General features: G+C 42.7%; 1 protein-coding gene across 1 annotated transcript; it reads left to right on the forward strand.

Annotated features, from left to right (window-relative positions):
* The first annotated feature begins 6,345 nt into the window (after positions 1 to 6,345).
* On the forward strand, positions 6,346 to 12,269 carry LOC128699943 (band 3 anion transport protein-like). Its single transcript, XM_070080889.1, has 10 exons — positions 6,346 to 6,472; positions 6,944 to 7,177; positions 7,307 to 7,455; positions 8,077 to 8,333; positions 9,242 to 9,407; positions 9,537 to 9,793; positions 10,197 to 10,411; positions 10,880 to 11,088; positions 11,565 to 11,738; positions 11,949 to 12,269. The coding sequence occupies exons 1-10, from the start codon at positions 6,346 to 6,348 to the stop codon at positions 12,036 to 12,038; spliced, it is 1,878 nt and encodes a 625-aa protein (XP_069936990.1). The 3' UTR covers positions 12,039 to 12,269.
* Positions 12,270 to 27,692: the final 15,423 nt, after the last annotated feature.

The raw sequence follows: 27,692 nt of genomic DNA on the forward strand, positions 1-27,692 counted from the left end.
TAGTGAGAGGCCACTGAGAGGTCATGTCCCTCTCAGATCCAACACTTCTCACTTGAAAAGCTTGTCCAAGGTGTTTTCTGTACCAAGATGCCACGTGTTGCAGTGTCTGACAAGATGAACATCAAAATGGTATACAATACCGACAGGTTGTTAGGTAAGACACATATGCAACAGTTAGACAACTTTATTCCGAAACGTTTCGCCTACATAGTAGGCTTCTTCAGTCGAATACAGAAAGTAGGCAGGAACAGTAGAGATGTGAAGACGATGTAATCAGTCCATCACCCTTAAAGTCGTAGAATTTGAGGTTGTCAGTCCCTCGGCCTGGAGAAGTTCAGTTCCATAGTCAGGAACTATCTGAAGATCAAGCGACAGTGCGGAGACTTAAATACTGTCGGAAGGAGAGGTGCAGGGTAGTAGTAGTAGTAGTAGTAGTAGTAGTAGTGGTAGTGAGAGGCCACTGAGAGGTCATGTCCCTCTCAGATCCAGTAGTAGTAGTAGTGGCCACTACCACTACTACTACTACTACTACTACTACTACTACTACTATTCTGCACCTCTCCTTCCGACAGTATTTAAGTCTCCGCACTGTCGCTTGATCTTCAGATAGTTCCTGACTATGGAACTGAACTTCTCCAGGCCGAGGGACTGACAACCTCAAATTCTACGACTTTAAGGGTGATGGACTGATTGCATCGTCTTCACATCTCTACTGTTCCTGCCTACTTTCTGTATTCGACTGAAGAAGCCTACTATGTAGGCGAAACGTTTCGGAATAAAGTTGTCTAACTGTTGCATATGTGTCTTACCTAACAACCTGTCGGTATTGTATACCATTTTGATGTTCATCTTGTCAGACACTGCAACACGTGGCATCTTGATACAGAAAACATATTGGACAAGCTTTTCAAGTGAGAAGTGTTGGATCTGAGAGGGACATGACCTCTCAGTGGCCTCTCACTACTACTACTACTACTACTACTACTACTTCTACTACTACCCTGCACCTCTCCTTCCGACAGTATTTAAGTCTCCGCACTGTCGCTTGATCTTCAGATAGTTCCTGACTATGGAACTGAACTTCTCCAGGCCGAGGGACTGACAACCTCAAATTCTACGACTTTAAGGGTGATGGACTGATTACATCGTCTTCTCTACTGTTCCTGCCTACTTTCTGTATTCGACTGAAGAAGCCTACTGTGTAGGCGAAACGTTTCGGAATAAAGTTGCCTAACTGTTGCCTATGTGTCTTACCTACCAACCTGTCGGTATTGTATACCATTTTAATGTTCACAACACAATCTATTCAAGATTGATGGACTGACCACATCGACTCAAGGTTGAGGGACTGATTACCTCATTCTCCTCCTGTTCTTGGAAATATAAACACAAATGCAGTATAATGTGATCCTTTATTGACAACGTTTCACCCACGCAGTGGGCTTTTTCAAGTCACACACGGATCTACCTGGGGTTGGAAGGTACGGGAGTATTTATAGTTCAGAACGTTGGGGTCAGGTGAAGATTGCTGCATCAGATGATCTACCGGGTGGGGTTATAGAGTCTTGGGTAGCTAGGCGGGGATATTGGACAAGTTGTGAGTAGACCTTCTGCAGTGTTCTATGTTCTTATGTGGGATAGCGATGAAGAAGTTTCTTGGCGAGTGGTTCAGCTATGTTATAGAAGCCATTGTTGAAATTGTTGAAATTGTTGGTTATAGAGATAAACGATGATTCCAGGATTCTTCTGTATTGAGTGTTGTCTTCTGTGGCTATAAGTCTTGAGTTTCTGTAGTTAATTAAATGGTTGTGTGAATTGCGATGTTGTACACAGGCATTCCTTGTATCGTCAGTCCTGCTTGCATATTGGTGTTCTGAAATACGTGTTTGGAGGTCTCTTGATGTTTCGCCCACATATAATTTGTTGCAGTCATTACAAGGGATTATGTATACCCCTGCAGAGGATGGAGGCTTGTCCTGTCTACTACTGGTGATGTCCTTGATGGTCGTGGTTGTGGAGGTAGATACTTGGAATGATGTTTTGGCAAAGATGTTGGAAACATGTTTGGCAATGGAGTTGGTGGGAAGGACTATGTATCTCTTCTCGGCAGTGTCTTCTCTGGGTGTGTTGAAGATGTTTAATGCTCGCCGTCTGCAGTCTCTGATGAAGTGACGAGGATAGTGGAGTTTGGAAAATACTTGTTCAATTATAGTGCATTCTTCCTCAAGGAACTCGTTGCTGCAGATTCTGAGTGCACGCAGGAAGAAGCCTATAATTACACCACGTTTGGTTTTGGTGTCGTGGTGAGAGTAGAAGTGGAGAAGATCGTTTTGGTTGGTGGGTTTTCGATAGACTTTAAAGGTTCGCCAGGACTGCACTGAGTGGCGAACCCATGGGTAGTCCAAAAGTCTGCTGAAAGAGGTGATTTTCGAAAGAGAAACACGTAAAGCTAACACATAGTTCAACGAACCTATACATGGAACATCTAGAAGCCGAACGTTTCTCCACCATTATTCCTTCGTCTGTCACCTGGCTCCGTTATGTTGACGACATTCTCCTCATAACTCCTATACGCTTCAACGTTCAAGCTCTCCAAGACAAGCTCAACCAGGTCGAGCCTTCAATCCAATTCACACTTGAAGAAGAAGTCGACAACACTCTTCCTTTCCTTGATGTTCTACTCTGCAAAGCTGACCACGAACTTCGTTTTAAAGTCTATCGAAAACCCACCAACCAAAACGATCTTCTCCACTTCTACTCTCACCACGACACCAAAACCAAACGTGGTGTAATTATAGGCTTCTTCCTGCGTGCACTCAGAATCTGCAGCAACGAGTTCCTTGAGGAAGAATGCACTATAATTGAACAAGTATTTTCCAAACTCCACTATCCTCGTCACTTCATCAGAGACTGCAGACGGCGAGCATTAAACATCTTCAACACACCCAGAGAAGACACTGCCGAGAAGAGATACATAGTCCTTCCCACCAACTCCATTGCCAAACATGTTTCCAACATCTTTGCCAAAACATCATTCCAAGTATCTACCTCCACAACCACGACCATCAAGGACATCACCAGTAGTAGACAGGACAAGCCTCCATCCTCTGCAGGGGTATACATAATCCCTTGTAATGACTGCAACAAATTATATGTGGGCGAAACATCAAGAGACCTCCAAACACGTATTTCAGAACACCAATATGCAAGCAGGACTGACGATACAAGGAATGCCTGTGTACAACATCGCAATTCACACAACCATTTAATTAACTACAGAAACTCAAGACTTATAGCCACAGAAGACAACACTCAATACAGAAGAATCCTGGAATCATCGTTTATCTCTATAACCAACAATTTCAACAATTTCAACAATGGCTTCTATAACATAGCTGAACCACTCGCCAAGAAACTTCTTCATCGCTATCCCACATAAGAACATAGAACACTGCAGAAGGTCTACTCACAACTTGTCCAATATCCCCGCCTAGCTACCCAAGACTCTATAACCCCACCCGGTAGATCATCTGATGCAGCAATCTTCACCTGACCCCAACGTTCTGAACTATAAATACTCCCGTACCTTCCAACCCCAGGTAGATCCGTGTGTGACTTGAAAAAGCCCACTGCGTGGGTGAAACGTTGTCAATAAAGGATCACATTATACTGCATTTGTGTTTATATTTCCATTGTGTCGGTATTTTATACCATTTATTTCCATCCTCCTGTTCTTCAAGATTCTCCTTTGTATGGACTGATGAAGCCACTGTGTGGCGAAACGTTTCCTCAATAAAGATACCCAAGAGTTGCACATGTGTCTAATTTATCAACATGTCGGTTCTCTGAACCATTCATCTACAAAGACTCTTAAGTTTCATTCACTTGTTAGACGAAGAATGAGGGGAGACCTGATCGAAGTGTATAAGTGGAAGATAGGTATTAATAAAGGGGATATTAACAAGGTCTTGAGGATATCTCTCCAAGAGAGAACCCGCAGTAATGGATTTAAATTAGATAAGTTTAGATTTAGAAAGGACATAGGAAAGTATTGGTTTGGAAATAGGGTAGTTGATGAGTGGAACAGTCTACCTAGTTGGGTTATTGAGGCTAGGACTTTGGGTAGTTTCAAATTTAGGTTGGATAAGTACATGAGTGGGAGGGGTTGGATTTGAGAGGGACTTGCACATCGGAGCTTGTTTCTTGGGTGGCATTGAAAATTGGGTTGGTCAAATGTTTGTTAGTGGGATGAATTGTAAAGGACCTGCCTAGTATGGGCCAACAGGCCTGCTGCAGTGTTCCTCCTTTCTTATGTTCTTATGTTCTTAAGTATAAGTAACAGAAGTCCAAAAGTTATTTTACAGCTCTATACATCACTAGTGAGGCCTCATTTAGATTATGCTGCTCAGTTTTGGTCCCCTTACTACAGGATGGACATAGACTCATTAGAGAACATACAGAGAAGAATGACTAAAATGATTTACTGTGTAAGGAACCTCCCGTATGAAGATAGACTTAAAGCCTTAAATCTCCACTCTCTGGAGAGGCGTAGAATGAGGGGAGATATCATTGAAGTGTATAAGTGGATGACGGGCATAAACAAGGGAGACATTAATAAAGTACTGAGGGTGTCGAACCAGGTAAGAACCAGGAATAATGGATTTAAGTTGGATAAATTTAGATTTAGAAAGGACATAGGTAAGTACTGGTTTTCTAACAGAGTTGTAGATGCGTGGAACAGTCTTCCTAGTGGGGTGATAGAGGCTAGGACCTTGGGTAGCTTTAAGAAGAGACTGGACAAATATATGAGTGGGAGGGGCTGGGTTTGATTGGTGTCATGGGGTGCGGGAGTTATTTCTTGGGTAGCTTTAGGTAGATGTCGTTTTGATAAGGACCTGCCTCGTATGGGCCAGTAGGCCTTCTGCAGTGTTCCTACATTCTTATGGTTATGTTCTTACATGAGTTAATAGAATTATCAAAGCTTATTCCTTGGGTAGAACTGAAAATTGAGTTGGGCAAACATTCTGCTAGTGGGATGGATTGTGAAGGACCTGCCTAGTATGGGCCAACAGGCCTACTGCAGTGCTCCTTATGTTCAGTTACCCTACATGGCAGACTATCCCTAAACTCTTTCCTCCTAAATAACAAGCTGCCAGTTTTTTTGTGAGGATCAGTCCCATTATTGGGAGTGATTATGTCGGAGGATCTCACCTTCAAGGACCATAACATTGTATCAATCGCATCTGCTAGGAAAATGACAGGATGGATAATGAGAACCTTCAAAACTAGGGAGGCCAAGCCCATGATGACACTCTTCAGGTCACTTGTTCTATCTAGGCTGGAATATTGCTGCACTCTAACAGCACCTTTCAAGGCAGGTGAAATTGCCGACCTAGAAAATGTACAGAGAACTTTCACGGCGCGCATAACGGAGATAAAACACCTCAATTACTGGGAGCGCTTGAGGTTTCTAAACCTGTATTCCCTGGAACGCAGGAGGGAGAGATACATGATTATATACACCTGGAAAATCCTAGAGGGACTAGTACCGAACTTGCACACGAAAATCACTCACTACGAAAGCAAAAGACTTGGCAGACGATGCACCATCCCCCCAATGAAAAGCAGGGGTGTCACTAGCACGTTAAGAGACCATACAATAAGTGTCAGGGGCCCGAGACTGTTCAACTGCCTCCCAGCACACATAAGGGGGATTACCAACAGACCCCTGGCAGTCTTCAAGCTGGCACTGGACAAGCACCTAAAGTCAGTTCCTGATCAGCCGGGCTGTGGCTCGTACGTTGGTTTGCGTGCAGCCAGCAGCAACAGCCTGGTTGATCAGGCGCTGATCCACCAGGAGGCCTGGTCACGGACCGGGCCGCGGGGGCGTTGACCCCCGAAACTCTCTCCAGGTAACTCCAGATAAATATACGAGTGAAAAGGATTTGGTTTTATTAGGACCTGAGGCATTGACGTGGATTTAAATTGGATAAATTTAGATTTAGAAAGGACATAGGTAAGTACTGGTTTTCTAACAGAGTTGTAGATGCGTGGAACAGTCTTCCCAGTGGGGTGATAGAGGCTAGGACCTTGGGTAGCTTTAAGAAGAGACTGGACAAATATATGAGTGGGAGGGGCTGGGTTTGATTGGTGCCATTGGGTACGGGAGTTATTTCTTGGGTAGCTTTAGGTAGAGGTCGTTTTGATAAGGACCTGCCTCGCATGGGCCAGCATGAGAGAGGTTAGGTGCAATCTGTTCTATAAATGGAAGAGCGTCATCATCATTGTTTAGTGTTCTTTAGACCGTGTGTCAGGCTGTTAGTAGAGGACTAGGAAAAGACCAGAATGGTAGACATTAACATGAAGTCGCTTCCCAGCGTCCATATAACCATAGATCCCAATTATATTTCTGATAATGAAAAAACACTCAGTGACGCTGAATCATCCCGTTTAAATCCAGACTTCTTGAGAGGTGAGTTATATTTTGTGTATTTGTAAACTGTTCACAAAGCCAACATTTGCTAATGTTTATTGTTGTGACGTTTAACCTTCCCGTATGTTAACATAAGAACGTAAGGAGGAACACTGCAGCAGGCCTGTTGGCCCATACTAGGCAGGTCCTTTACAATTCATCCCACTAACAAACATTTGACCAACCCAATTTTCAATGCCACCCAAGAAATAAGCTCTGATGTGCAAGTCCCACTCAAATCCAACCCCTCCCACTCATGTACTTATCCAACCTAAATTTGAAACTACCCAAAGTCCTAGCCTCAATAACCCAACTAGGTAGACTGTTCCACTCATCAACTACCCTATTTCCAAACCAATACTTTCCTATGTCCTTTCTAAATCTAAACTTATCTAATTTAAATCCATTACTGTTGCGTAAGTGTTTCAACTCATCAGTTTTCGAAACCATTGATCACTTAATATTTTTCAGAGGAACCAACAACGTCACCTGCGGGAGGTAGCAATAACGATGGAAAATCTCTAGACCGAAATCCATTGGTACGCGTTGGTATACCTTTCTATGGTGTATACCGAGACGTCAGGGACCGCTACTCACAGTATCCCTCTGACATTATTGATGGTTTAAATGGCCAAGTTGTTGCTGCCGCCATCTTTATTTTCTTTGCCGCCCTTTCCCCTGCCATCACCTTCGGTGGCATGTATGGTAAGACGTCTCTAACACAACTCGTTCTTAACTCTCACTATAATTTGCATATTTTGTACTTTTTGCAAGAAAGTATTAGAATAATTTGTTTATTTTAATTAATTCCTGGTATACATTTTTTTAACCCAGCTGATAAAATGAATAACGACATCGGAGTTGGGGAATGTCTGTTGCTGTCTAGCGTAAATGGCGTCATTTTTGCCCTGTTTGCTACTCAACCTCTTCTGATAGTCGGCGCTACTGGTCCTCTTATGGTCTTTGATATCAGCCTATATACCGTAAGTCTTTCCATGTTGATAACAACACATATGTTCAATACTTGATTATCTTAATAACAACACATTAGACCAAATAACAAGACATTAGACCAAATAACAAGACATTAGACCAAATAACAAGACATTAGACCAAATAACAAGACATTAGACCAAATAACAAGACATTAGACCAAATAACAAGACATTAGACCAAATAACAAGACATTAGACCAAATAACAAGACATTAGACCAAATAACAAGACATTAGACCAAATAACAAGACATTAGACCAAATAACAAGACATTAGACCAAATAACAACACTCGTTGGTGATGGTAATAAAGTTGGTAGAATTACCCACAATATGTAAAGTAAAAGGACACAAGTGCAACTAATGTGACATTTTATTGTGTCAACGTTTCGCTTGACAAAGCTCCTGGAGAGCGAAACGTTGCCACAATGAAATGTCACATTAGTTGCACTTGTGTCCTTTTACTTTACAACACTTGTTGGTCCTTATAGCCATTTATCTACTCAGATAATTCTGTTATTTAAGTTATACAGAAATCTTGTAAATATTTTTAATTATATTGCCATGAAATAAGGAAAATGTAATTGACTTACGTGTTTTCTCTTCCTAGTTCTGCAAGACATTTGAGGTGGACTTCCTGTCCATGAGAGTGTGGATTGGTTTCTGGATGACGATCACTGCCTTGATAGTTGTTGCCACTGAAGCTGTGTTCCTGGTGAGGAACATCACCAGGTTCACTGAGGAGATCTTCGCCTCTTTAGTCAGCCTTATCTTCGTTTACGAAGCCATTGCGAAGATGGTGAGAATTTTCAAGGACCATCCGCTCCTGGAGAAGTATAGCCATGGTGATCATGGCTCTAATGCAACGTAAGTTATTACCGTTTTCGTGAATTTATCTGAAGTGATGGTGTTTAGATAGCAACTAAAACATTATGGTCAAACACTGTTGTTTGTTGAACAAATTTTAGAGTAATGAGCAATTCACACTTCCACACCCGGTCACAACTGTAGTGAGTTATTGGTGCAAATGTTGATTGTTGAGTCTCTCTCTCTCACACACACACACACACACACACATACAAATTCATACACACACACACATAAACACACACACACACACACACACACACACACACACACACACACACACACACACACACACACACACACACACACACACACACACACACACACACACACACACACACACACACACACATTAATGCTCTCAACTCATTAAGCATAAATTGTGGCATGCTTGTGTCAGAAGCCAGACACAGGTATGGTAGGATTGTGGACAGTGGAGTCAGAGTGCACATGCTGTGGATCCCATCTCACATTGGTCTTCAGATGCATGATAGAACTGATAAATTGGCTAAGCTGTATGCTTTCAAAGAGGGAGTAGATTACAATCTTGGCTTGTCAGGTAGTAGTTTGAGAACAATAATACGAAAAGAACTTCAGCTGAATTTTATGGACTTAAGGCTCAGGGAGATTGACACCAGTGAGTCCATCTATCATCATTCTATCATGCAGGAGTTTACATGTAGAGATTACAGAGTGTATCACATGTCTATGGTGCATCCAACAAAATAAGCAGACTCTTGGATGTCACTACCGCCCGGCTCCGGCTGGGTTACAAGTATCTTTGGCAGATTAAATCACCACCACCACACTGTTCGTGTTGTATTTATCTTCAGGTTTAACAAAACTCACGATTTTAAAGTATAAACATACAATATTTATATTCTTTTCAGATTGTATGTTAATAACAGCAGTGAGACGTCGCTACCTAACAGCATCAACAGCACTACAGAAGAGCTCCTGAAAGTAACTGCCCAGCCCAACACAGCTCTTCTTTCCCTTATACTCATGCTGGGGACCTTCATTGTCGCTATTAAGCTTAAAGACTTCCGCAACTCCAAATTCTTAAAGAGAGGCGTGAGTTGTAGTTAATTTCTATTCCTTACTGTTTATTTTCAACGCATAAAATTGTTAATGTATATTTACTAAGCCCGTTAATAGCCGTAATCAATATTATTCACATCCGTCAATATTCTTGTTGGACAGATACGTCGATCTCTGGGAGACTTTGGTGTTCCTATAGCCATTTTCCTCATGGTGCTGCTGGACTACCTCATTAAGAACACGTACACCGATAAGTTGACAGTGCCCGAAGGAATTCAACCATCCAACCCTGAAGTCCGTGGCTGGTTGATCAACCCAATGGGCCAGGAGAGTCCACTGCCGGTCTGGACGATGTTCGCCGCCGCTCCAGCTTCCATGCTCTTGTTCTTCCTCGTCTTCCTTGAAGATAATATTTGTCAGTAAGTTATGGTGTGTTTTAAAAGTGTATAAACGTGTAAAAGGTCGGAATATTTGATATGTGATAATTTGAATATATGATAAATTTAGATACAGATATATACTGGGATTAATTTCATACAGAGAGAATTTTTTGTGAACATCAATGGTTGTCCAGTAATTATTATTATAATCAAGGGGAAGCGCTAAACCCGGAGGATTATACAGCGCCTGGGGGGGATGTGGAAGGCATTCAGGCTTAATTCGGGGAACTGGAGCACAGATCCAATTCCCTAAATTAAGGAACCTTCCTTGAGGGGGGTTGTCCAGTAAAAAGACAGCAAATGCCCTTCACCGAAGTTGACAATGATAATTGCTATTCCAGAACTGTACAGTTTAATAATTTCTCTCTCTCTCTCTTTTTAGTTTGATTCTGAGCAAGCCAGAGCGCAAGATGGTCAAAGGTACAGGTTTCCATTGGGATCTTTTTCTGTCTTGTTTCATTAACTTGATTTCTGGACTCTTGGGAGCTCCCTTCATGGGACCAGCTTGTGTCAGGACTGTGTCCCACACTGCAGCTCTGACCATCACCACACCTGCTTCCTACCCTGGAGAATCTCCAAAAATTCAAGGTGTCAGAGGTATGTGAAGGTGTCTGGTGTGTAATTGTGAAGGTGTCTGGTGTGTAATTGTGAAGGTGTCTGGTGTGTAATTGTGAAGGTGTCTGGTGTGTAATTGTGAAGGTGTCTGGTGTGTAATTGTGAAGGTGTCTGGTGTGTAATTGTGAAGGTGTCTGGTGTGTAATTGTGAAGGTGTCTGGTGTGTAATTGTGAAGGTGTCTGGTGTGTAATTGTGAAGGTGTCTGGTGTGTAATTGTGAATGTGTCTCAATAAATCAGATTTAAATTGTGCATAATTTGGATAACTAATAATTATTCATTTGCTTAAAGTCAGTTTTAATCAGTCATTTTTTTTCGTGATAATATTAATATTAAAAGGGCAATAATATTAATATTAAAAGGGCAATACATTGTAAGGAATATTAGAATGTACTCGACATGTTTCTGTAATAATTTTTATCTGCCACCCCCCCCCTTTTTTTTTTCACAGAGCAGCGACTAAGCAGTTTTGTGGTGTCAATTTTAATAGGCCTATCTGTCCTGCTATCAAAAATTTTGAACCTGATACCAAAATCAGTTTTATTGGGAGTCTTCCTGTACATGGGTGTGGCTTCCACTGCTGGTATTCACCTCATTACAAGAACGATACTACTGCTGAAGCCAGTCAAGTACCATCCTGATACCCCCTTCGTTAGAAAGGTATTATACAATTCAGAATATCTATGTGGTATTCAGTATTACCAGGTTGCTGAAGACACATACGCAATAGTTAGGTATCTTTATTCCGGAACGTTTCGCCTACACAGTATGTTTCAGTCGAGTACAGAACTGTTTCAGATTTCTCCAGGCTGAGGAACTGACCACCTCAGAACTACGCCTTTACTAGTGATGGACTGATTTACATCTTCACATACTGCTTCTGCTAACTCCTCTGAAGATGCCTACTCTGTAGGCCTAAGGTTTCGGAATAAAGATACCTAACTCCCTCTCAAGAATAAGATAATTGTTCAATATTTAGGAAAACAGGGAACTAATTACTTCTTACTTGTTGTGTCGATAAACCCACTGGATGGCTAAACATTTGCAATAAACCCACATGTTGCACGTGTGTAATTCTTTATCGTGATGTTATTTACATAAATATCTGTGTAAAACTCCCGATTTATTCTTTACAGGTCGACACAGGAAAGATGCACATATTTACCATAGTGCAGTTACTGATGCTCGGCTTATTATGGGCAGTAACTCTGTCTCCAGCCTCCATCGCTCTGCCCTTCGTTCTCATCCTTCTCATTCCTCTGAGGCTCTATATTCTACCCCGTGTTTTCAGCAAAACAGAACTCAGTGCAGTAAGTTATCTTTCCATTTGCGTCTGATTTTATTTCTTTCTCGAAAGAATATTTCTTGATGCGACAAATCACGAAAGCCCCTGGAATTTCACTATTTTTTTTCACTGGATAGTTTGTATGTCGTGATTTCACCTGTTTACTGTTATCTTATTGCATCTCTCAGTCTATTAGTTACTAATCTTTCCTGATATCTTCTGCAATTCTCTAAAGCTTGATGGCACAGAATCAAACAGTGAGGGCGAGGATGAACCTGATTTCTACGAGGCTTCTCATGGACTTCCAGCCAACATCGACAACTGACCATCGCTGAGGTACAACAGACACGAAGTCGCCCCATCGCAGGAAGCATCGTTGAGAATCTTAGGCAAATCCCAAGAGAGCAATGTGTGATTTACTCCCTTTTAGGGCTCTGCTTTAGGTGACGACCCACAATAACTAGACTCACGAAATCGTAATGACACGATTGCAAACAAACCATACCACGGATGTGGCTTGAACCCGCGGTTCAAAACTCCAGACCGTCGCATTAGCGACGGTCTGGAGTTTTGAGACTCTCTAACCACGGGTTCAAACCCCGTATATTTCTGCTGCCCCAATCACCCCCCTTCCTTTTATGTTACATAACTTACCTCCTAAAGAATATATTAGCGAGCGAAAATCAATTGACAGCTCAACGAATTTATATTACATGGTAGGAAAGTAATGGAAATTTTTACGCTTAATTGTAGCAAGTCTGATAAGATTAGCGAGGTGTCTCACGATGGCGGCTTGACCCCTTTATCCTTGGAGGGGGCTCAGCCCCCTCAAAGCCCCCCAAATGAAAATAGCCATATTAGTAACACCGCTTCAAAACAAGTCCCTTAGCCCCTTTACAATCAGCCCCCAGAACTATCCCTTCCTATGGAAATTCCTGCGCCGCTCTTGGTATATTGTATATACCAAATTGACCGTATATACAGTTGTTGCATTATGTACATAGCCAGTTTATGTGAATCAGTATATATACGTTTTATAGGGTTTTTGTAAAAAAAATTATTTCAATTTATTCTGTCTTGATAATGTTAAAATTATAAATAAAAAAGTTATTTCGAGATTTTTTCTTTGTCTTTTTTGTGGGTTGACCACAGAATTAATGTCCACTATTTGCTGGTCAACAGCCTGGTTGATCAGATCCTGATGCACCATGAGGCCTGGTCACAGACCGGGCCGAGGGGGTGTTGACCCCTGGAACTCGAGGTATCTACAGGTATTTCCCACCTTTGTAGATGAATGGTTCAGGGAACCGATACGTTGATAAATTAGGCACATGTGCAACTCTTGGGTATCTTTATTGAGGAAACGTTTCGCCACACAGTGGCTTCATCAGTCCATACATAGGAGAAACTTGAAGAACAGGAGGAGAATGAGGTAATCAGTTGAGTAATAATTGAGTCGATGTGTTCAGTCCATCAATCTTGATGGACTGAACACATCGACTCAAGGTTGAGGGACTGATTACCTCATTCTCCTCCTGTTCTTCAAGTTTCTCCTACGTATGGACTGATGAAGCGAAACGTTTCCTCAAGAGTTGCACATGTGTCTAATTTATCAATTCCCACCTTCAGGACTCACGACCGGCAAACTAAATTGACTATATCTGTTCCTAAATTTAATCTCGGTTATGTATCACATACCTGGAACATCTTGTCTTCTGTTTATTCTCTCTGACTCACAAATGTCTACTGGAAGCTTAAATCCCTAACTATTTAATTGTTTTCTTGCATCTCAGCTGCCGACCCTTCATGAGACGACTCTTCCTAAGACGACCCCTCCTCTGCCTTAATTAAAACCTCCAGTTGTGATATCCGCTACTGGATATTCCAGTTGTGATATCCGCTACTGGATTTTCTAGTTATGATATCCGCTACTGGATATTCCAGCTGTGATATCCGCTACTGGATATTCCAGTTGTGATATCCGCTACTGGAATTTCTAGTTGTGATATCCGCTACTGGATATTCCAGTTGTGATATCCGCTACTGGATTTTCCAGTTGTGATATCCGCTACTGGATATTCCAGTTGGGATATCCGCTACTGGATTTTCCAGTTGTGATATCCGCTACTGGATATTCCAGTTGTGATATCCGCTACTGGATATTCCAGTTGTGATATCCGCTACTGGATTTTCTAGTTGTGATATCCGCTACTGGATATTCCAGCTGTGATATCCGCTACTGGATATTCCAGCTGTGATATCCGCTACGCGGATTCCAGGAGTCTTCCAGCCTCCTCCTTACTTCACGTTTATATATCTGATCTTTATATATCTGATATATCGGTTATATATCTGATCTTCACAGAACCAACGGCCAACATGTCCACCTCCAAAATTTGCATATTTTTAGTTTATCTGTCCTCGCTTTTGATTGTCTTACGGCTTTGTTGTCCTCATCTCTAAGCTGCTTTCTATGTCAACTTTTTTCTTTACACCTTCCCATGTTCCTCCACTGTTTGCAGTGTCTCTTCAGAGCCTCTATGTTCAACATTGTCAGAAAGAAATACCAACTGTAATAAAGTTGTTAGGTAAGACACATATGCAACAGTTAGGTATCTTTATTATGAAACGTTTCGCCTACACAGTAGGCTTCTTCAGTCGAGTACAGAAAAGTTGATAGAAGCAGAAGATACTTGAAGACGATGTAATCAGTCCATCACCCTTAAAGTTTTGAGGTGGTCAGTCCCTCAGTCTGGAGAAGAGCATTGTTCCGTTGTCTGAAACAATATGGAGATGAAGTGACAGAATGGAGGGAATGAGAGGGACCTGACCTTTCACCGTCTGAGTTCTTACCTCTCCTAGTGGCCTACGTCTCACCTCTTGGCGCTATAAAAAGCTCCATCCTGTCACTTCATCTCCATATTGTTTCAGACAACGGAACAATACTCTTCTCCAGACTGAGGGACTGACCACCTCAAAACTTTAAGGGTGATGGACTGATTACATCGTCTTCAAGTATCTTCTGCTTCTATCAACTTTTCTGTACTCGACTGAAGAAGCCTACTGTGTAGGCGAAACGTTTCATAATAAAGATACCTAACTGTTGCATATGTGTCTTACCTAACAACCTGTCGGTATTTTATACCATTTTAATGTAATAAAGTTGGTAGAATTACCGACAATATGTAAAGTAAAAGGACACAAGTGCAACTAATGTGACATTTTATTGTGGCAACGTTTCGCTCTCCAGGAGCTTTATCCTGGAGAGCGAATCGTAATGGCTTGATAAAGCTCCTGGAGAGCGAAACGTTGCCACAATAAATGTCACATTAGTTGCACTTGTGTCCTTTTTTACTTTACAACAAATATCAACTATAACAATTCCCACTTTGTGGCCCGGTGGCCTGGTGGCCCGGTGGCCTGGTGGCCCGGTGGCCTGGTGGCTAAAGCTCCCGCTTCACACGCGGAGGGCCCGGGTTCGATTCCCGGCGGGTGGAAACATTTCGACACGTTTCCTTACACCTGTTGTCCTGTTCACCTAGCAGCAAATAGGTACCTGGGTGTTAGTCGACTGGTGTGGGTGGCATCCTGGGGGACAAGATTAAGGACCCCAATGGAAATAAGTTAGACAGTCCTCGATGACGCACTGACTTTCTTGGGTTATCCTGGGTGGCTAACCCTCCGGGGTTAAAAATCCGAACGAAATCTTATCTTATCTTATCTCTTATCTTATTTATTCTCCCACAACATTACTGTCCAAGACCCACTGGAAAATGTTCCAGTTTCTCTCTCTCTCTCTCTCTCTCTCTCTCTCTCTCTCTCTCTCTCTCTCTCTCTACCCATTCCACAATACGATTTTTTTAAATTCACAAACTTGACAAATACACACCCTTCCATAAGTTGCAAAAATAAAAACTAGTGTTCTGCTCCTATCCAAATGAACTTAATTTACTATGCTAGAAGTTGTATTTAGCTATTATCGCACATACCATAATAGCTGTGGGACAAAATGATCGTACTTATGGTATAATTATCGTAAATAACAAACAGGCACAATACCGTGACTGGAACGATACACAAATAACCCGTACATAAAAGAGAGAAGCTTACGACGACGTTTCGGTCCGACTTGGACCACTGACAAAGTCACACTGTGTGACTTTGTCAATGGTCCAATTCGGACCGAAACGTCGTCGTAAGCTTCTCTCTTTTATGTGCGGGTTATTTGTGTATAATTATCATAAGAGTAGCAGCCCCAGGAGAGCCTATCCTACATAGCACTCTCACTATAAGCTCCACCAAGTGCTATTTGTTCACTTAATTCAAGTTCTATATAGGAGGACCATTATCCTGGTGACAACATCCACTACATCGATCAAAGCCCAACCCAAAAATGATCTAATTCTTCCCTGTGGTCGACACTGTAGACCGTGTAGACACTGCAGTAAAAATACCATGGGAGAAACTGGAAGGAAGTTGTCGATAAGACTGAACGATGTATGAGAAGAGTTTTTTGATCAAAACTAATGATTATATAGTTTAATTCAATACCAAAACATAGTTATAATGTAAGTTAAGTTATGAAAATATAATGTAAGCTTAGCAGTTACTAGTTGTGTAACACCATAACAGTTCAAGCTTCAGGGTTACCATAACAGTTCAAACTTCTGGGTCACCATAACAGTTCAAGCTTCAGAGCCACCATAACAGTTCAAGCTTCAGGGCCACCATAACGGTTCAAGCTTCAGGGCCACCATAACAGTTCAAGCTTCAGGGTCACCATAACAGTTCAAGCTTCTGGGCCACCATAACAGTTCAAGCTTCAGGGTCACCATAACAGTTCAAGCTTCAGGGTCACCATAACGGTTCAAGCTTCTGGGCCACCATAACAGTTCAAGCTTCAGGGCCACCATAACAGTTCAAGCTTCTGGGTCACCATAACAGGTCAAGCTTCAGGGTCACCATAACAGTTCAAGCTTCAGAGTCACCATAACAGTTCAAGCTTCAGGGTCACCATAACAGTTCAAGCTTCAGGGCCACCATAACAGTTCAAGCTTCTGGGCCACCATAACAGTTCAAGCTTCAGGGCCACCATAACAGTTCAAGCTTTAGGGTCACCATAACAGTTCAAGCTTTAGGGTCACCATAACAGTTCAAGCTTCAGGGTCACCATAACAGTTCAAGCTTCAGGGTCACCATAACAGTTCAAGCTTCAGGGTCACCATAACAGTTCAAGCTTCAGGCTCACCATAACAGTTCAAGCTTCAGGGCCACCATGACAGTTCAAGCTTCAGGGCCACCATAACAGTTGAAGCTTCTGGGCCACCATAACAGTTCAAGCTTCTGGGCCACCATAATAGTTCAAGCTTCAGGGTCACCATAACAGTTGAAGCTTCAGGGTCACCATAACAGTTCAAGCTTCTGGGCCACCATGACAGTTCAAGCTTCAGGGCCACCATAACAGTTCAAGCTTCAGGGCCACCATAACAGTTCAAGCTTCTGGGCCACCACAACAGTTCAAGCTTCAGAGTCACCATAGCAGTTGAAGCTTCAGGGCCACCATAACAGTTCAAGCTTCAGGGCCACCATAACGGTTCAAGCTTCTGGGCCACCACAACAGTTCAAGCTTCAGGGCCACCATAACAGTTCAAGCTTCTGGGTCACCATAACAGTTCAAGCTTCAGGGTCACCATAACAGTTCAAGCTTCAGGGTCACCATAACAGTTCAAGCTTCAGGGTTACCATAACAGTTCAAGCTTCAGGGCCACCATAACAGTTCAAGCTTCTGGGCCACCATAATAGTTCAAGCTTCAGGGCCACCATAACAGTTCAAGCTTCAGGGTCACCATAACAGTTCAAGCTTCAGGGTTACCATAACAGTTCAAGCTTCAGGGTCACCATAACAGTTCAAGCTTCAGGCTCACGATAACAGTTCAAGCTTCAGGGCCACCATGACAGTTCAAGCTTCAGGGCCACCATAACAGTTGAAGCTTCTGGGCCACCATAACAGTTGAAGCTTCAGGGTCACCATAACAGTTCAAGCTTCTGGGCCACCATAACAGTTCAAGCTTCAGGGACCCCATAACAGTTCAAGCTTCAGTGACCCCAAAACAGTTCAAGCTCCAGGGTCACCATAACAGTTCAAGCTTCAGGGTCACCACAACAGTTCAAGCTTCTGGGCCACCATAACAGTTCAAGCTTCAGGGTCACCATAACAGTTCAAGCTTCTGGGCCACCACAACAGTTCAAGCTTCAGGGTCACCATAGCAGTTGAAGCTTCTGGGCCACCATAACAGTTCAAGCTTCAGGGTCACCATAACAGTTCAAGCTTCTGGGCCACCACAACAGTTCAAGCTTCAGGGTCACCATAGCAGTTGAAGCTTCTGGGCCACCATAACAGTTCAAGCTTCAGGGTCACCATAACAGTTCAAGCTTCTGGGCCACCATAACAGTTCAAGCTTCAGGGCCACCATAACAGTTCAAGCTTCAGGGACCCCATGACAGTTCAAGCTTCTGGGCCACCACAACAGTTCAAGCTTTAGGGTACACATAACAGTTCAAGCTCCAGGGTCACCATAACAGTTCAAGCTTCAGGGTCACCATAACAGTTCAAGCTTCAGGGCCACCATAACAGTTCAAGCTTCAGAGCCACCATGACAGTTCAAGCTTCTGGGACCCCATAACAGTTCAAGCTTCTGGGCCACCATAACAGTTCAATCTTCTGGGCCACCATAACGGTTTAAGCTTCTGGGCCACCATAACGGTTCAAGCTTCTGGGCCACCATAACAGTTCAAGCTTCTGGGCCACCATAACAGTTCAAGCTTCTGGGCCACCATAACAGTTCAAGCTTCAGGGCCACCATAGCAGTTCAAGCTTCAGGGACACAAGACAGCTCAAGCTTCAGGGCCACAACAACAGTTCAAGCTTCAGGGACACCATAACAGTTCAAGCTTCAGGGCCACCATAACAGTTCAAGCTTCAGGGCCATCATAACAGTTCAAGCTTCAGGGAACCCATAACAGTTCAAGCTTCTGGGCCACCACAACAGTTCAAACTTCTGGGCCACCATAACAGTTCAAGCTTCTTGGCCACCATAACAGTTCAAGCTTCTGGGCCACCATAACAGTTCAAGCTTCTGGGCCACCATAACAGTTCAAGCTTCAGGGCCACCATAACAGTTCAAGCTTCAGAGCCACCATAACAGTTTAAGCTTCAGGGTCACCATGACAGTTCATGCTTCAGGGACCCCGTAAAAGTTGAAGCTTCTGGGCCAACATAACAGTTCAAGCTTCAGGGCCACCATAACAGTTCAAGCTTCAGGGTAACCATAACAGTTCAAGCTTTAGGGTCACCATAACAGTTCAAGATTTTGGGTCACCATAACAGTTCAAGCTTCAGGGACCCCATAACAGTTCAAACTTAAGGCCACCATAACAGTTCAAGCTTCAGGGTCACCATAACAGTTCAAGCTTCAGGTACCCCGTAACAGTTCAAGCTTCAGGGTCACCATAACAGCTCAAGCTTCAGGGTCACCGTAATAGTTCAAGCTTCAGGGACCCCATAACAGTTCAAGCTTCAGGGACCCCATAACAGCTCAAGCTTCAGGGCCACCATAACAGCTCAAGCTTGTGGCGATGCTCTGCTCATACCTGGAACATTAAGTAGTCAGTGTGCGACTAGTTAATGGTTTAGGTCGACCAGAAATATCATAATTTTCTTACTCCCATATACAGATTATTTATGTATTGTTCCAGTCACGGGTATTGTGCCTTTTATTCTTAATCATATTTACTAAGGAAAATACAAACCTAAAATCGTGTTCCAGTTGTCGTTCTTTCTGTGTCTCTGGAATGAGTCTGTCACAGCTCGATAAGACGTTATGTCTTTGTTTTTCCGCGTGGAATGACTCCTGGTGCGTTGGTGGGGAGTAAACTGGCGAGGCGTCTGGAAGCGAGGATTCCAGACTCCCAGCAGTTCTGTATTGATTCGTAATTAGGGATTTATTCCATTATTATAAGAGTCTGGTTTAGGGGAGATGTGATATCCGCTACTGGATATTAAAGATGTGGTATCCGCTGCTGGATATTCCAGTTGTGATATCCGCTACTGGATATTCCAGTTGTGATATCCGCTACTGGATATTCCAGTTGTGATATCCGCTACTGGATATTCCAGTTGTGATATCCGCTGCTGGATATTCCAGTTGTGATATCCGCTGCTGGATATTCCAGTTGTGATATCCGCTGCTGGATATTCCAGTTGTGATATCCGCTACTGGATATTCCAGTTGTGATATCCGCTGCTGGATATTCCAGTTGTGATATCCGCTGCTGGATATTCCAGTTGTGATATCCGCTACTGGATATTCCAGTTGTGATATCCGCTACTGGATATTCCAGTTGTGATATCCGCTACTGGATATTCCAGTTGTGATATCCGCTACTGGATATTCCAGTTGTGATATCCGCTGCTCGATATTCCAGTTGTGATATCCGCTACTGGATATTCCAGTTGTGATATCCGCTACTGGATATTCCAGTTGTGATATCCGCTACTGGATATTCCAGTTGTGATATCCGCTACTGGATATTCCAGTTGTGATATCCGCTGCTGGATATTCCAGTTGTGATATCCGCTACTGGATATTCCAGTTGTGATATCCGCTACTGGATATTCCAGTTGTGATATCCGCTACTGGATATTCCAGTTGTGATATCCGCTACTGGATATTCCAGTTGTGATATCCGCTGCTGGATATTCCAGTTGTGATATCCGCTACTGGATATTCCAGTTGTGATATCCGCTACTGGATATTCCAGTTGTGATATCCGCTACTGGATATTCCAGTTGTGATATCCGCTGCTGGATATTCCAGTTGTGATATCCGCTGCTGGATATTCCAGTTGTGATATCCGCTACTGGATATTCCGGTTGTGATATCCGCTACTGGATATTCCAGTTGTGATATCCGCTACTGGATATTCCGGTTGTGATATCCGCTGCTGGATATTCCAGTTGTGATATCAACTACTGGAAATCACACAGGTAGTTTCTTGATCACCGATTCCGCTAAGTAACCTATTAACGACCATTTTCCATCCCATCCGTTCGTGAATTCAATAACGAGGCTTCCGAGGCGGTATCACGAGTCATCACCAATTCTTCGTCTGGCCGCCCTCCAGTCTAAGAATTGAAACATGTTTGTGTTAAAGTTTCCTCCATTTTCCCCTCCCTTACATAATGGTATGATAATGGTGTACAATACCGACTTATTGATAAGATACATGAGCAACAGTTAGGTACCGTTAAGATTTTCTCCGCCTCACTTCAAAAGTACATAAATATCTGCCCAGGCTCCTATTTTCACTTGTACTTGTTTAGGTCTAGCAGAGGTAATAAATCTTTTTGCTTTTAATTATTTTAAATTATCATTTATCTATCTCATTAGTGAATAAAATGCCTCCCACTATGTGGGAGTTAGAGCTCAATGATGATCTAGATCCAACTTTATGTGGGTGTTTCTGGAGATTTTAAGGATGGTCTTCGACGGGAGATCCACGACACTCACAGTATCAGATCACTGATAGTCCGGTCTGCCGGTTTCCCTGAACCCCTTCATAAATGTTACTTTGCTCACACTCCAACAGCACGTCAAGTATTAAAAACCATTTGTCTCCATTCACTCCTATCAAACACGCTCACGCATGCCTGCTGGAAGTCCAAGCCCCTCGCACACAAAACCTCCTTTACCCCCTCCCTCCAACCTTTCCTAGGCTGACCCATACCCCGCCTTCCTTCCACTACAGACTGATACACTCTTGAAGTCACTCTGTTTCGCTCCATACTCTCTACATGTCCGAACCACCTCAACAACCCTTCCTCAGCCCTCTGGACAACAGTTTTGGTAATCCAGCACCTCCTCCTAACTTCCAAACTACGAATTCTCTGCATTATATTCACACCACACATTGCCCTCAGACATGACATCTCCACTGCCTCCAGCCTTCTCCTCGCTGCAACATTCATCACCCATGCTTCACACCCATATAAGAGCGTTGGTAAAACTATACTCTCATACATTCCCCTCTTTGCCTCCAAGGACAAAGTTCTTTGTCTCCACAGACTCCTAAGTGCACCACTCACCCTTTTTCCCTCATCAATTCTATGATTCACCTCATCTTTCATAGACCCATCCTCTGACACGTCCACTCCCAAATATCTGAATACATTCACCTCCTCCATACTCTCTCCCTCCAATCTGATATTCAATCTTTCATCACCTAATCTTTTTGTTATCCTCATAGCCTTACTCTTTCCTGTATTCACTTTTAATTTTCTTCTTTTGCACACCCTACCAAATTCATCCACCAATCTCTGCAACTTCTCTTCAGAATCTCCCAAGAGCACAGTGTCATCAGCAAAGAGCAGCTGTGACAACTCCCACTTTATGTGTGATTCTTTATCTTTTAACTCCACGCCTCTTGCCAAGACCCTCGCATTTACTTCTCTTACAACCCCATCTATAAATATATTAAACAACCACGGTGACATCACACATCCTTGTCTAAGGCCTACTTTTACTGGGAAATAATTTCCCTCTTTCCTACATACTCTAACTTGAGCCTCACTATCCTCGTAAAAACTCTTCACTGCTTTCAGTAACCTACCTCCTACACCATCCACCTGCAACATCTGCCACATTGCCCCCCTATCCACCCTGTCATACGCCTTTTCCAAATCCATAAATGCCACAAAGACCTCTTTAGCCTTATCAAAATACTGTTCACTTATATGTTTCACCGTAAACACCTGGTCCACACACCCCCTACCTTTCCTAAAGCCTCCTTGTTCATCTGCTATCCTATTCTCCGTCTTACTCTTAATTCTTTCAATAATAACTCTACCATACACTTTACCAGGTATACTCAACAGACTTATCCCCCTATAATTTTTGCACTCTCTTTTGTCCCCTTTGCCTTTATACAAAGGAACTATGCATGCTCTCTGCCAATCACTAGGTACCTTACCCTCTTCCATACATTTATTAAATAATTGCACCAACCACTCCAAAACTATATCCCCACCTGCTTTTAACATTTCTATCTTTATCCCATCAATCCCGGCTGCCTTACCCCCTTTCATTTTACCTACTGCCTCACGAACTTCCCCCACACTCACAACTGGCTCTTCCTCACTCCTACAAGATGTTATTCCTCCTTGCCCTATACACGAAATCACAGCTTCCCTATCTTCATTAACATTTAACAATTCCTCAAAATATTCCCTCCATCTTCCCAATACCTCTAACTCTCCATTTAATAACTCTCCTCTCCTATTTTTAACTAACAAATCCATTTGTTCTATTTTTTTTTTTATTATCACACCAGCCGATTCCGACCAAGGCAGGGTGGCCCGAAAAAGAAAACTTTCACCATCATTCACTCCATCACTGTCTTGCCAGAAGGGTGCTTTACACTACAGTTTTTAAACTGCAACATTAACACCCCTCCTTCAGAGTGCAGGCACTGTACTTCCCATCTCCAGGACTCAAGTCCGGCCTGCCGGTTTCCCTGAATCCCTTCATAAATGTTACTTTGCTCACACTCCAACAGCACGTCAAGTATTAAAAACCATTTGTCTCCATTCACTCCTATCAAACACGCTCACGCATGCCTGCTGGAAGTCCAAGCCCCTCGCACACAAAACCTCCTTTACCCCCTCCCTCCAACCCTTCCTAGGCCGACCCCTACCCCGCCTTCCCTCCACTACAGACTGATACACTCTTGAAGTCATTCTGTTTCGCTCCATTCTCTCTACATGTCCGAACCACCTCAACAACCCTTCCTCAGCCCTCTGGACAACAGTTTTGGTAATCCCGCACCTCCTCCTAACTTCCAAACTACGAATTCTCTGCATTATATTCACACCACACATTGCCCTCAGACATGACATCTCCACTGCCTCCAGCCTTCTCCTCGCTGCAACATTCATCACCCACGCTTCACACCCATATAAGAGCGTTGGTAAAACTATACTCTCATACATTCCCCTCTTTGCCTCCAAGGACAAAGTTCTTTGTCTCCACAGACTCCTAAGTGCACCACTCACTCTTTTTCCCTCATCAATTCTATGATTCACCTCATCTTTCATAGACCCATCCGCTGACACGTCCACTCCCAAATATCTGAATACGTTCACCTCCTCCATACTCTCTCCCTCCAATCTGATATTCAATCTTTCATCACCTAATCTTTTTGTTATCCTCATAACCTTACTCTTTCCTGTATTCACCTTTAATTTTCTTCTTTTGCACACCCTACCAAATTCATCCACCAATCTCTGCAACTTCTCTTCAGAATCTCCCAAGAGCACAGTGTCATCAGCAAAGAGCAGCTGTGACAACTCCCACTTTGTGTGTGATTCTTTATCTTTTAACTCCACGCCTCTTGCCAAGACCCTCGCATTTACTTCTCTTACAACCCCATCTATAAATATATTAAACAACCACGGTGACATCACACATCCTTGTCTAAGGCCTACTTTTACTGGGAAAAAATTTCCCTCTTTCCTACATACTCTAACTTGAGCCTCACTATCCTCGTAAAAACTCTTCACTGCTTTCAGTAACCTACCTCCTACACCATACACTTGCAACATCTGCCACATTGCCCCCCTATCCACCCTGTCATACGCCTTTTCCAAATCCATAAATGCCACAAAGACCTCTTTAGCCTTATCTAAATACTGTTCACTTATATGTTTCACTGTAAACACCTGGTCCACACACCCCCTACCTTTCCTAAAGCCTCCTTGTTCATCTGCTATCCTATTCTCCGTCTTACTCTTAATTCTTTCAATTATAACTCTACCATACACTTTACCAGGCACACTCAACAGACTTATCCCCCTATAATTTTTGCACTCTCTTTTATCCCCTTTGCCTTTATACAAAGGAACTATGCATGCTCTCTGCCAATCCCTAGGTACCTTACCCTCTTCCATACATTTATTAAATAATTGCACCAACCACTCCAAAACTATATCCCCACCTGCTTTTAACATTTCTATCTTTATCCCATCAATCCCGGCTGCCTTACCCCCTTTCATTTTACCTACTGCCTCACGAACTTCCCCCACACTCACAACTGGCTCTTCCTCACTCCTACAAGATGTTATTCCTCCTTGCCCTATACACGAAATCACAGCTTCCCTATCTTCATCAACATTTAACAATTCCTCAAAATATTCCTTCCATCTTCCCAATACCTCTAACTCTCCATTTAATAACTCTCCTCTCCTATTTTTAACTGACAAATCCATTTGTTCTCTAGGCTTTCTTAACTTGTTAATCTCACTCCAAAACTTTTTCTTATTTTCAACAAAATTTGTTGATAACATCTCACCCACTCTCTCATTTGCTCTCTTTTTACATTGCTTCACCACTCTCTTAACTTCTCTCTTTTTCTCCATATACTCTTCCCTCCTTGCATCACTTCTACTTTGTAAAAACTTCTCATATGCTAACTTTTTCTCCCTTACTACTCTCTTTACATCATCATTCCACCAATCGCTCCTCTTCCCTCCTGCACCCACTTTCCTGTAACCACAAACTTCTGCTGAACACTCTAACACTACATTTTTAAACCTACCCCATACCTCTTCGACCCCATTGCCTATGCTCTCATTAGCCCATCTATCCTCCAATAGCTGTTTATATCTTACCCTAACTGCCTCCTCTTTTAGTTTATAAACCTTCACCTCTCTCTTCCCTGATGCTTCTATTCTCCTTGTATCCCATCTACCTTTTACTCTCAGTGTAGCTACAACTAGAAAGTGATCTGATATATCTGTGGCCCCTCTATAAACATGTACATCCTGAAGTCTACTCAACAGTCTTTTATCTACCAATACATAATCCAACAAACTACTGTCATTTCGCCCTACATCATATCGTGTATACTTATTTATCCTCTTTTTCTTAAAATATGTATTACCTATAACTAAACCCCTTTCTATACAAAGTTCAATCAAAGGGCTCCCATTATCATTTACACCTGGCACCCCAAACTTACCTACCACACCCTCTCTAAAAGTTTCTCCTACTTTAGCATTCAAGTCCCCTACCACAATTACTCTCTCACTTGGTTCAAAGGCTCCTATACATTCACTTAACATCTCCCAAAATCTCTCTCTCTCCTCTGCATTCCTCTCTTCTCCAGGTGCATACACGCTTATTATGACCCACTTCTCGCATCCAACCTTTACTTTAATCCACATAATTCTTGAATTTACACATTCATATTCTCTTTTCTCCTTCCATAACTGATCATTTAACATTACTGCTACCCCTTCCTTTGCTCTAACTCTCTCAGATACTCCAGATTTAATCCCATTTATTTCCCCCCACTGAAACTCTCCTACCCCCTTCAGCTTTGTTTCGCTTAGGGCCAGGACATCCAACTTCTTTTCATTCATAACATCAGCAATCATCTGTTTCTTGTCATCCGCACTACATCCACGCACATTTAAGCAACCCAGTTTTATAAAGTTCTATATATATATATAAAGCAGACTGTAAACGGATGGGGTTGTAGGCGCCCTTATAAACACAAACATTAAAAATCAGGAACGTGACGGTAAGCTGTCCAATATACAAAAAGAGTTAGAAACAGAAATACAAATAGCTAGAGCTTCATTTAAGGTTATTAATATAATATTCAAGAGGTTGCTAGTAGAATTGCAGTAAATCAACCATTCAAATCATTATGAAGCTGTGTGTAGTCTGCAGTCAATCAAACAAACGGGCTTCCACATGGATAAATTGTCATTTTTGTGGAAATTGGTGTCACGCCCCTTGTGCAGATATCCCAGAACTAGCTACAAGCAGTATTAAAACAGAGAAGTGTTTTTGGGTATGCCCAAATGAGGAAAATCTGTGGACTAAAATCACAAGGGTATTAAAAGAGGATAACATCAAAGCTGCTTTCATAGAAAACCTGGAAGCTTTCTACAACAGATGGGAACATAAAAAGTCTGGGCTGAATGGTACTGCCCTTGATACTGGCCATGTAGTCACAAACTGTAAGGCTGGAGGTGATGTCCTGGTAGTCAGTAAATGTGGGGCTGATAGTGCTGTCCTGGGAGACAGTAATGGTGAAGCTGGAGGTGCTGTCCTGGGAGACAGAAATGGTGAAGCTGGAGATTCTGTCCTGGGAGACAGTAATGGTGAAGCTGGAGATTTTGTCCAGGTAGTCGGGAATTATACGCAGGAAGGAATACATATAAATGACCTCATAGAGGACAGGAGCCATAGTAGGGAAACAAGTGTAGTCAAAGATAAGATAAAACCAATATTGCAAACTAGAAATACCGCAGGAAATAGCAAACAAGAGGACTCCAATAGCAATAGTGAGGATAAATTACCAAAAACAACTGGTGGGAGCTCCATTGTTGGTGCTAGGGAGGATAGGAATAAGACAGGGAAACATGCACCAACAGGGAATACAGTCACAGAAACCCAAGGCAAACGGAAACCAAGCCTGTGCACATACTATGCACTTGGTATCTGCTGGCATGGGAAATCTGGAAAAACAGATGGGACATGCAACTATGACCACCCTAGAAAATGTCATGCCCATATGACAACAGGAAAATGCAAACTCCCTTCCTGTAAGCTTTTTCACCCTGAAATGTGTACCTCTTCAGTACAGGAAAGACTGTGCTATAACTTAAATTGCCAGGCATACCATCTAAAGGGGACAAAAAGATACAAAACATCCAGGCCATGGGAAAACCTGGGTAGCCACAGCCACTCAAGAGGGAGAGGTTTTTTAGTGCTAGGAAGGAAAAAAAACTGGCAGGAAATGGCAGAAATCGTACACCAAATCCAGTCATTCCTGGAGTGGAACCACAGTCGATGGCCTCCACTCCAAACCAACAGTTACAGATACTAATGCCAGAAAAAAAATCTCCCCCCAG

This window comes from Cherax quadricarinatus, unplaced genomic scaffold (genome assembly GCF_038502225.1).
Source record: "Cherax quadricarinatus isolate ZL_2023a unplaced genomic scaffold, ASM3850222v1 Contig1196, whole genome shotgun sequence".
Classification (NCBI taxonomy): domain Eukaryota; kingdom Metazoa; phylum Arthropoda; class Malacostraca; order Decapoda; family Parastacidae; genus Cherax; species Cherax quadricarinatus.